Here is a 12,905-nt window from a genome sequence, read left to right on the forward strand (position 1 = left end):
TGGATTTCATAAATGCTACTGTTTACATAATGCAATATGAAATTAAACAATGGAAAACATGTTTCTTAGTGAAACTATTCCATGTAATGAGCTATTCACATGATGCTAATACAATAAAATACGCAATCGTTTAAAAACCACTAGCGTTGTACAAGTTAATATTAAGTGGCTTTATAATTAGATTCTTTATATTATCATATTCTTCTTTATATTTTTTATAGATAAGAGCCATCATATTAATATAAATTATTGTAATGATTCTGAAGATATCATCGTTTTTTGGTAGTAAAAGATTGGTGTAGGAATTTGCAATTACTCCTGATATCTGTCTTAAAAAATAATTATCATACTGCAGTTGTAGGATAAGAACCCCGTTTATTCACATAGGAATACTATGCTTAATTTTTATTTTCATATTTAATACACATTTAACTCTAGTCCTGTAATTTTTTAAAAGGTGGCTAGGATGAACATTTTGTATGATTATCTAAATTAATATTACCTTTGCCCTTAGACTTAGGCCCTTTGTAGTATAAGTCGGACGTAATATACTAGTTCTATCTTATTTTGCAAAAACTCATACTTTTGAATAAGTTATTGATCCAGCTATAAAAAATTACTAACAATCTTATATAATTTTTTTATTAAATATAGCCTACAAAATATAAGAAATCTATTTGTAAATTTATTATTTATGTTTCCTACTTTTTAACACAGTCTAATTTTGTACTACATTCTAAACTAAAAGCAAGTTAACATGTCAAAACTTTAAAAGCTAATATAATAAGACTAAACTAAATTTCAATCGTGTTCACATAAGACGACATACAAAATAATTATGTACGGAGAATGAACACCTTTTGTGTAAGAGCATTGCTAATACAACTTAATCACCCTGTATGTTCTAGCGCTAGCTTAATAGCTTTGTCAAAGTGCAAAACCATCAAAGGGCAAAACACTCAGTCTGTACACGCGTTTAATCCACCTTTATAACAATAAAACGTTTTAATTACTAGAACATTTCCAGTTAAATGAAGTTTTTCTAAGTTTTTAACGTGTTACCACCTTTTTTTGGTCCATAAAAAAGGGTGTTTCAGTACTTAAGAGTTATTTGTTCAAAATCAATAATTTAACTAATGTGTCTAAAGCTGATACTAATGCCTTTTACATTTACTTACATTTATTACACTAAGCAGTCTATAATGGTTCAGTTAAAAGAATTAATTAGTGTGTAATAGAAAAGAGGTAAGTTTCTTACAAATTTTAAACTGAAGAACAAAGTTGTCACTTATAATGATCAGTCTTAATATGCCTTACAATGTGTTAACTGATAGGTTAACAATGATTAGTGAATAATTTTAGCCCAACTCTCTTATATATCGAAAAATGAAATAATTTCACGAGAAGATTAAAAGATAAGGTTATATAATAGAACTACTATTTATAGCTTAGGTATACCACATAAAAATACAATAGGGGTTTTTGGTATTCACTCGTATTTGTAATTTGTTTATAACTGTAATGTTTTAATCCCATGTTAATATATTATATGCTCAAATCGTAACTATAATTCAAATTTTATTTTGCATTGCACTGTGCTCTTCCTCTACTGGCTGTTTAGTTATACAGGGTTAGTAAAAAGTGTGGAGACCCTCTGTTATTTTTTTAACGGCCCATACTAGAAAAACTAAACTCGGCACACCTTTATGACAGGTTATGAAGTACTTTTTGGGCATAACCGTCACTTGGTGTACATCCCCAAAATGGGGGGTTTTGGGGGAAACTAAAAAAATTCAAATACAAAGACCCATCGAGTGACCCCTCATTTTGAAGGTTCTGGTAAAAGAAAACCAACAACGCAAACTAGAGGTCTTTATCTCAATCCAGTAAAAAATGGCGGCCAATTGAAATTCTCAGAAGTTCAATTTAACTTAAACAGCTTTCCAAGTCTGGAGACCTGCTGTAAATTTTGTAGCGGCTCACACTAGGAAAATTAAACTCTACACACCTTTTTGGCATGTTATGAAGTACTTTTTAAGCATAATAGCCACTTGCTTACCAAACCCAAAATGGGGGATTTTGGGGGAAACTCAAAAGTTTAAAATGAAAAGCCCCATCGAGTGACCCCTCATTTTGAAGGTCCTGGTAAACGAAAACTAACAACACAAACTAGAGGTTTCTATCTCAATCCAGTAAAAAATGGAAGCTGATTGAAATCTTTCGAAATTGGAAATAACTTGCAATTTTATATTCAATTAGCTGCCATATTTTACTGTGATAAGATAGAGACCTATAGTTTGCGTTGTTACTTTTCTTTTATTATGACCTTCAAAATGAGGGGTTACTTGATGGGGCTTATAATTTAAAATCTTTGAGTTTCCTCCAAAATCCCCCATTTTGGGTTTGGGAACTTATGAGAATTTCAATTGGCTGTCTTTTTTTACTGAACTAAGATAGAGACCTCTAGTTTGCGTTGTTGGTTTTCTTTTACCAGGACCTTCAAAATGAGGGGTCACTCAATGGGTCTTTGTATTTGAAATGTTTTAGTTTCCCCCAAAATCCCCCCTTTTGGGGATGAACGCCAAGTGGTGGTTATGCCCAAAAAGTACTTCATAACATGCCATAATGGTGTGCCGAGTTTAGTTTTTTCTAGTATGGGCCGTTAAAAAAATAACAGGGGTCTCCACACTTTTTACTAACCCTGTATATTACTAAAAAATATCACATGATCAGTATACTTGTTGTACTTGTTGTACTTGTTGTATACTTGTTGTAGTGTGTTGTTGTATGTGTGTATACTTGTTGTGTTGTGTTGTTGTTGTACTTGTTGTTGTTGTTGTTGTTGTGTATACTTGTTGTTGTTGTAAATGATACATTTTGCGACTCAAGCTGTAACCTTTTGCAAATTAAGTCGAAACAAATTAGCTACATTAAATTGTCATAACTCATTTATTACGCTTGGTAAAACATACACTAAATATTATACACAGGCGTTGCTTTTTTTTCGCCTAAAACTCAACAATAAGAAACAACTACAAAATGAATTGACGACACAATGAATGACTCTATTAGCGATAATATAACATTATTCTAAACATCCATGACTTAATCACGGTTATTGAATTAGAATACCTACATTTGTACCAAAGAGCATAAACTTTTATCTTAAAACCTTTTTTTCAAATAATGTAATAGAACAATAACCCCAAGGCCTATTACAGACACTAACATGTGACATGTGACAAAGTCATATGTTAGTATATTAGTGTTTTTTTTTTCATCTATATACTTATTTAATACGCAAGCAGGATTTTTGTGACAATTACTCCTCCGAAACTACTGAACCGATTGACATGTTTTTGGTGTCATTGGAAAGAGTGTAACGTGAAGTTGTGCAGGAAACTTTCTTTTTAGGGAAATAATTAGAGAGTGAGGCCCTGGGGCCCTTTAAAGTTTCGTTTTTCTCCATAAGATTAACATGGGAAACAAACATTGTTTTGAAACTCCAGCTGTTGTCAGAAATTAAGTATTAATGATTGGTCTCCATGGAAGCATTTTTTTTATCAGAATTTATTTTACAATCTGTTCAAATATGAGAACAATAAGTAAAACATATATCAAAACAATGTCACAATGTTTACATTTGCTTTGACATTTAAATGTAAACAGCCAGAACTGTCAAATGCCTATTTCAAAATTTCAGACAGCTGATCCAAAAAAATTAAACAACTATGTGGTAGGTTTATTTAATCTCAAACTTTATGATAGATTATTTATTATAAATCTATTTCATTGATTAGAAACAGATTTTTCCCGTTGCGAAGCAAAGTTAATGGTGAGAAGAAGAACGTTAATTGTAAACAGTCAATGTGTAATATCTATGTTGTATTATTAAAATGTGCATAGTTTTGGATGTTGGTTTGTGTTTAATTATATAAGTAATTAGTTATTGCATTTTTATTTTAAGGATTTGGCATATGAGTAAGCCTATGATAAAAAACACCATTTCAGAGTTCTGCCAGTTTTTGCCTAACTCTGTGAAGAGTTTAAAGTAGCCTACACCTTATTGTCTACAAATTGGCTAAATAATTTAGGATAAAAGCTGGCAGACTTTTTACGTTGGCTTAAATTGTAAGCTTACCTTTTCCCGTCCATGGGCAGTTTGATTGTTAAAAAATAACCCTTTAAACTGGAATAGGACTGTTATGTAAATTGTGAGTATTTCCATTAGTTAATAATCTTTTAGTTGACTCTTTTAAAATCATCAGAAATTATGACTGTTATTAGTTTTTAAACAAGTTATTTGTTTATAAATAACTCCTGTACTTCTAATTGCTCGATTTCGAGCAACATGTACACTAGTTATATGTAAAGGGTATTTCAGTCAATTACATATGTTTGTGCACTTATAAGTGAAGTTCTGCAAATATAATCATCAGGCTGTGTGACAAAAGTGGTGTACAGAATTTTTGGGATAGTTTGTGTCAAACGTTCAAAAGCCTTAGCCTAGAAATAACTGACAAAACATAGTGGGAAATGTAGAGCCAACTTCCATTGCTAAAATATGACTAAATTACCTCTGGAAATTTATCATATGATATTTCCTAGATTATTTGAAATTAAATTTAAAATTACTCAATTTAACATTAGTTAACCTTTTGGAAATAATAATTGTATTTTCAAATCTTTCCTTACCTAAAAATACCGCCCAATTACAAAAGCAAGTGTTTAATTGAAAAGTAAATTCAAACATTAATATAAATATGTTTGTACTAGTAGTGTTATTTTCGAAACGAAAAAAATATATAAAATGCACAAACATTGCCAACTCTCCACCCTTAACCCAACCACTCCCCCAAAATCCCGAGGCTAAAAATAGTGTAACTTGTACCATACAATACGGGGACTATAATAAACAGTTTTTAGCCAGAAGTTAGCTTTCACTTTGGATGTTCAGGTTAAGCAGCCTTTTGCTAATGACCCTAAGAATATGGCAATAATAATGCGAAACACAATATAAGTTTTTACTTTTGTAAACCTTTTAATAACTGCTCTGCTAAACCCTAAGGTATCTTTAGGGTCAAGGTTTAGGGTTTAGCTGCTATACCTGTAATGAAGGTGTGCCAAACCATACAGACAGCTTTTTAAAGTGATGAAATACAGTTGCTTAACATCGTGTCATATATATTCTGCCCCAAGACTTCCTTCAGGGTTCAATGTCGTTACTTTCTCATCAACTTTGTTCCTGACAATGACTTTCCCCTTCATACCCTAGGGTTCTTTGGCAAACTCTTACACGTTGGATATAAATGGGATTGTTTTAATATAACATACACATTTATTATACCAAATAAAAACACGTTATGATAAAATCGTTTTTCGACTTATTAGTTCTTAAAATGTAACACTGTATATGCATTTAATTAAATGGATTGACTCCTTAAAGTTTCCTAAAAAGTTTTATAAGAAAAATTTTCCAAAACATAGTTTTGAAAACGTTTAAAAACTTAATTTTAACTATTCACAACAAGTATAAGAAAAATACCAATAAGGGTCTTTCAGTCATAAATTGATTCTGGAAAAGTTGCATAGTATTAAAATATATCTACATTAATGACTTGTACAATGTACATTTCAAGTCTGCCTAGCCCAACCATTGTATATTTGTTATGTATCCTAATCATTTACCTGATATGTATTTAAAATAACCAGTAACAACTAATAATTTACTGTTAAGGTAAAATCGTGCGTACATTTGAATTAAAGTTTTTTTTTACTCATGGTCGACAGAAACACGCGTTGAGTGTTTATTAAGCAGTGGGATTAGTGATTCCGGAAATGTTAAAGCAAATATTTTAAGGGCCTATTTGAAGTTTACCTGTTTACTTGTTGACTGTGTTATCAACTCAGTTCATCATACTACTCTAAGTTTTTTTTCACATAAATTTTCATAGGGTTGTAAATAGCTGTTCTGAATTATTACCATAAACTTGGCCACGTTGCCACAACAATTACGAAAGTATTTGTCTAAGATGTTTAATTATTCAACTGCACTACCTTAGGCTTTGGTTTTGCTTTTTCGTAAAATTGAACGTTATTAAAATGTAAAGAAGTTAACCATAATTTATATTGTAGTGGCAATAAAATCTTGTGATGATTTATGTTGAGATTAAAATATTAATTCATCATTAGCTTAAGTTTCATAGGGGCATACTGATTAACTTCAGTGGTAAACTAGTTTCAAGACTATTAGCCTGATTGCATTAGCGTAAAATATGCATTAAGGCAATCCTTGGTTATTAACACGGGGAATAAAAGTATGCTAATCACGGTCTATCATTTTAAAGTTATAAGCATAATCTATTGATTTTAACATTTAGTATGTATAATCAATCCATAACCCATATTGGATGGTAATAAAACCAGTTTTTGAATTGTTCACTCACATTTTATCTTCTATTGAATTATATAGTTAATGGTATAAACAACTACAAAACAAAAAATAAGTACTGTACATTAATTGTTACAATAAAAAAATTCTTGGTTCTAGCCTGGAATGGTGTTCCAAATGAAGACAGGCCTATAGGGGGTCGCGGCGTTATCAATGTGATAAAACCCATTGAGGATTGACGAGATTAGATCCCGGGACCTCGTGACTGAAGTCCCGTTCTCTACCAATAAACCAGTTCTATCCTACAATAATACATGTAATTACATGAGTTTAAGGATCACTTCGATTCCAAAACTAAAAGATAGCTTTATACGTTGCATAAAATGTACAAAGACATATTACCTTGAATGAAAGATTTTAATTGTGTTGAGAAAGAATGTATTAAACATCGTGTTTGAGCTCCCTCCTACATAAATATTTTACTTTAGGCTAGATAAACAAAACCAACTACACGTGGCCGATAATTTAAACGTGCAGCATCCCTCGGTTATCGCTGCCATGTATTTAACTGCCATGTATTTCCGCATGTAATTTTAGAATATAAAATCGTATTGCGAGGAAGTGTAAACGTGGAATTCAAACTCACTTGGCGGGAAAGGCGAACAGAGCAGAATAGATGATTCATTTCACCTTTGGCAAAGTGTGTGGATATGGTTTTTGTTGTATCATGTACTTATTTGTTAAGCTAAATTAAAAATATGTTTTTAAAACAATTCAGTATGTAATCATAACAATTATGTTATCATCCACATGTAAGCCAATTCTTTCAATAACTGACTTAATACTTGTCGGGGTAAATACGCATTCGATGAACTGTAAGTGTTGAACGGCAAACGATAAACAGAGTAGAACGAAGTTAGTGTTAAAAGGATTAGATGTTTACTGTTTATCTCCTTAGCGTTAGTGACAAAATAGCGCCAAAATATTTATGGTACTTAAAATAGCGTAACTTTTGTAAAACGATTGAAACTTTATTTAAACACAGGAGTATGGGGAAAAGAAGTTGAGTTCCTACTGGTTCAACCGAACCCGGACTATACTTAATTGTCTCCAAGGGGCTCAATCAGAAATGAGGTGGTCTACAAACCCGTGGCAGTCAACTGCGTAACTGTACCACTACTATTGTGTTATCGGTAACTAATCACTCTTGCACTGAAGTGCTAAACAACTTACAGTATTTTGCATAGTTTTCCATAAACATGCGTTATGATCGTGTATTCAGTCAAACCTACAGTTAAAGAAAGCAAGAAATAGGTTCCTGTTTAAAAATTTGAATTTTTTATGGTTAAAAGAGGCCTCTTATCCTATATATTAATAGGCAAGCATGTTTCTTGAAAACACTTTTTTCTCAGCTTATCTGCAGTGCAAGGAAAATCTCCGCATACTGTTAGAAAGTTATTTTCCCCTAGAAAAGCAGAATCCCTTTATAAATTAAAATAGGCTTGAAACACAAACAAATGAATTAAGTATTTGAACAAACATAGGCCTTATGGGTAGACATGCTGTTGACGAAATAACAACGGAATATTAAAGAAAAAATGGAAGAAATTCCAATTACATGATTTATTTACAGCGTTGGGTGAAAATAGAGAAGTCTTAAATTACATCTTTTTGGTTTTCGACCATTGGACGACCTCTAGTCACTTTTAAGGTACTTAACTTTACCTTATTAAAATACAATCTTTTCTCAATAAAAAGGACTAAGCATTATTGTTTCTCTCGAAAACGTATATCAACACTTAAAGGATACAGATCCTGTAAAAATGTATTGATAGAAACATTGGGTCAGAGATAGATCAAAGAGCAGTAGGCATCAAGCTTCTTGCATTATGTATTGTTATATCTATGTTGAAGGAACTGGTATCTTTTGATCACATTTTGTTCTAAATGATTACTCTTCTCATCTCTCTATGGTTCTTAAAGGCTGTGCAACGAGTTTACTTATAAAATATATTTTCAGGATATATTTTTTTTTTACTAAATAAATATTTTGAGTAGGGTGTTGGGCTATGCATGCAACTCTTCTATGGTGTAGTATTTTTAGTACATGAACCTCTGTAATTTAATTTGTCAAGTAGCATTTGTATAGTTAAAAGATTTTACAAATACCTTACACAAATATTATGTCTGCAAAGTATATAAGCGAATTTCCGATCACCTTATTGTATTTTCCATTAAATCTATTCAAATAACATTATAGATGTGACAAGTACCTAGGTTTGACGCTACTGGGAGGGCAATGAAGTGGGTTTTTTTTTATAAAATATGAATACGTAGCTTAGTATGAAATAAAACATTTTGCCGAGTTTTATTAAAATATTTCCATGAACAAGCAAACTCAAACAGTATACTTACTCTCCATAACATGGGAATTTTAAATTTACAATTTAGTGTATTTTCTCCGTAATCAAGAACTGTAAAAGAATTGCAAAATATAAAACTATTTGTTTTTTTAAGGTTTAAAAAAAGTTTAAAGCAAAATTAGAAAATTTTGTGTTTTGAGGTTCAAAACAAGAAAGCCCTATTTTTTCAACAATGAAAAATGAAAATCTATCATATTAAGTTACAATAACAGGAAAAAAACCATTTTAATATACGAAGTTATTTGTTTTAAGCTATTTAAAAACGTTTAAAGATATATTGGGAAGTTTTATGTTTCGAAGGTTAAAATAAAAATAAATTAAATTACAATGTTTAACTTCGACCACATATGGTTTTGTCTTTAGTGGACCTGCCACCGTCAAAACTGTTTTATTGTGATAGTTCTACGTACTCTACCATGTAAATATAGTACAATGTAAACACCATAGGTTTGGTTCATGGTCATGAATATGTATATTTTGTTGGATATATGCACACCAGATCGCTCTGATATGTAACGTTGAAATTCAACCTCATTGTATCATAAATATTATTCTGAAGCAAATTATTTTCACGTTTTCTTTAATTAAAGTATATGATTTGAAGCATTCATTAGTGATGATGAGATGATGATATTGTTTTGTATTGGCCTGATAATAAAATTGGTTTGTTTAAGGTCCTAACTGTGTAATGTTATCTTAAGATATAAGTACGACATTCTTTTAAGCTATATTGAAAGTGATAAACTAATTTATATACAAGAACTAATACTACATTAGAATAAATTAATCACAACTATAAAAATTCACATAAACTTAAATGGTTTTCAGACACATGTCTTATGGCTTTCTTAAGCATTTAATTTTAAATTGTATTGTTTATACTTTTTAACAACCAAATCCAATGTGTTTTCGCAAGCTCAGTTTAGAGCTTATATTAAAAGCATTATAATGGTGTCGTTTTTTAATAGTAGCCCAGGTATAAATAACTAATTACTTCTATCTATACTGTATATAAGTAAAGTAAAACAGTATATTTGCACTGTGCAATTTCAAATTTCAATGTCACTGGCATTATTCAGTAGAGAAATCGGTACAAACATAAACAATGGTTTGTTTTAAATTTGAAAGCTGATTTCTATTACGTGCCTAGTTTACACAATATAACTATACAGCTAGGTTTGGGTAAATATAGAAGATTTAAGTTTATTTTGCTAAATTGAACAACAAACATTAATCGTACAAGTAATTAATGACTTTAGGCCAACTGTAATTCCCAACCGGAGATGACAACATCATTACAGATATCTAACGTTGATAGCAGTGATATATTGTTGTAATTTACAGCGTTCAGAACTTGGTAGCTGGTTGGTTGTTCAGATAATCGTAAGTGATTAGGTTTAAAGACAGTTTTTTCCTGATAAATAAATATTTTGTGAGTATTCATATTGTAATACAATCCAAATACTTTCCATTTACGGTGTAATACAAAAATACCCTTGCCGTAGAAAACCTGCAGACTAAGTGAATTTCCATTTTCCAATTTGGATCTTTACTCAAGTACCTACTTGAGCAAAACATATAAATTTATGCTGAGCTTAAGTCAAATAATTTTAAACCTTATTAATAATTTAGTTAACACAGTTATTGGTCATAATTTGGTACATTGGTCATTGATACTTTTCAAACTATATTAATTGGTGTCGATAGTAACATGTTGTTTGGTTAAGAACATGTCAACCTTATATTCATATTGACAATGAATTAATATTTTTGACCATTGGCTTTGATTTAAACTTAAACACAATAAAATAATAAAAATAAACTAAATAAACATAACACCGAGATTTTAATCAAACATTATTAAGAAAGAAAAACTGGTCTTTAAATGCACATTAATATTTTCTTTCGATTTTTAATATCCTTCTATTAAATGGTAAGATGTACATTTACGCCAAAACGTATCGTCTTTCAACCGCTAATCCACCTTAATTCTATTACTTCGTGAACCATACTAACAAAATGTTAATTATTGTCTGATATTTTTATGTTTTACCTACACCGGCCTCAAAGCTACACATGCAATGTGTTTAATGTCTTCAATACATAACCTAGCTATGTAGGAACACACAATGAGAAACTTTATGTCAGCTGTTAACAATGCTTTATTAGGCAGGGAACAATGCTCAAGGAAAACTCGAACTCATAATTGCTTTAGTTTACATTGTTTGTTATGAATGGTTACGTTGTAGGCTAACTACGGGCCTTTCGTACGTAAGCCAATACAAGGACACATTAATGTAGATACTTAGAAAAAATATTTTTGATAAATTAGTATTCGAAACTATGGCAAATAACATAAGTCATATTTTGCACATTTGTTTTGTTTGCAAATTTATATCTATAATACATGTTTTAGAAGCAGTTTCTTGTGAACTCATTTATAATATCTAACAGTGTCTCATGCCATTCACTAGCCCGGAGAAATTAAAGTATACTGTGACGAGGTACCCATACGTGAACTAACACAGTGATTATGGGAATATATGAATAAACCAACCAAACATTACTTTTAGTACAGATTTTTAGGGTAAAAGATTTCATGAACAAAATTGTTTATGTAAATATAAAAATAAAATTTTATATAATTTCCTAGGGTTAAAAACTCAGATTATACGGGCTTCCCTCCTAACTTGTTAAAATTACTCAACGCACTAAAACGTTTAAAACTGAGTGTTTGTAAAAATATGTTTTCGAAAGTCTGATTTTAATTTAAAATAGAATTACAACATAATATTTCTTTTTGCGAATAAAGATCAAATAACTCCCATTCAGCAGAGAAAACGAAGTTTAAAAATAAAGTATCGCCTTAAGGCAAAGGGCAAAATGAGAACACACATTGTGAATTATGCATCAGCTTATGAAATGATGTTGGTACAGCCATCACTTGAGGCTCTAGAATTGAGAGGGGTTTTAGGAAAGACAACCGCTGCTGAAATTCTTCAATTATTATTCATTCCTAAGAAATAAATGTATGTAAAAATATTATAAAATGCTATACTACACTCAGCTATCTACATTATATATACGATAATGTACATGAAAAAAGAAGAATATCTAACTATCTTGGCTCGGAAGGAGTGCTAAATTATATGTTTGGAAAATCTTATAAATGTATAGATAATAGATCCACATTTTAGTTTTAAGATAATAGTATTTTGCTATGTTAACGTCCATTATCCTTTTATCATTCAGGACTAAGAGTAAAATCTGAGAAAATCTAAGTTGAACACCTGTTACAGAGTAACAACGAATAGTAATTCACTTCTTAAAATCATTTCTCACGTGTTAATAGGTAGATGTAATTTAAAAACACAAATTGTGCCAAGAACACATATATTTCAACATCTACTTTGATGAAACAGATATTTTTGATGAAAATATGACTTTTTCAATGGATATTTAATTTCTTTAAGGTATTATCCTCAGACTAGTACAAGCAATATTCGATCTCCGTCGAAGATGTCCAAAATTGCTTTAATGCCAATCTGCCTTAGGTTGTTGAAACATATTATTAGTGTAAGTTGGCATTAATCTTAAAGAAATGTTTTGTCCTAAGTGTTTTAAGCTAATAAAAGCTCTACTTCCTAATCCTAATCCTAGTCCCTTTAAAATATAACTATAAGTAACCAAATCTAAAGTGTGTTATGTACATGTGCAACATGTATTAACGAATGCATATTTTGTGTTTTTACAGATAGACCAAGAAGGAGGAGACGCGTATGGTGAAGGAGAAGAAGAGAGTACGGGTAGAATAGACTCATACCCTCCTGTACTACCACTACCAGATAGCTCAGGTATGTTTAGAAAATGTAATATACTTGATATATATTGTTATCGTTACCTTAGTTTAACTTTTCAGAGCAATTGATTCTGTTTGGGAAGCAGAAAATCAGCAAGCACAGATTGAAAATCGACACCAAAAATTTACAGGAATGACCATTCCAATCAATGCATCATGATGTCGGTAAAACGGCAGAGATGTAAAGAAATTGTAAATTTCCATGGTATATAAATGTGAAACAGTTACCTTA

General features: G+C 30.8%; 1 protein-coding gene across 3 annotated transcripts in view; it reads left to right on the forward strand.

Annotated features, from left to right (window-relative positions):
- Positions 1-12,905, forward strand: part of LOC128983334 (collagen alpha-1(XVIII) chain-like) — a 162,097-nt gene that overhangs the window by 129,290 nt on the left and 19,902 nt on the right. For all 3 annotated transcript variants that reach the window (XM_054402585.1, XM_054402586.1, XM_054402587.1), the window contains exon 2: positions 12,569-12,668. In XM_054402585.1, the coding sequence (XP_054258560.1) occupies positions 12,569-12,668 (100 nt within the window). The remainder of the gene's footprint in view (positions 1-12,568; positions 12,669-12,905) is intronic.

This window comes from Macrosteles quadrilineatus, unplaced genomic scaffold (genome assembly GCF_028750875.1).
Source record: "Macrosteles quadrilineatus isolate MER2022 unplaced genomic scaffold, UCM_ALF_1.0 Scaffold_1__1_contigs__length_201487025, whole genome shotgun sequence".
Classification (NCBI taxonomy): Eukaryota; Metazoa; Arthropoda; class Insecta; order Hemiptera; family Cicadellidae; genus Macrosteles; species Macrosteles quadrilineatus.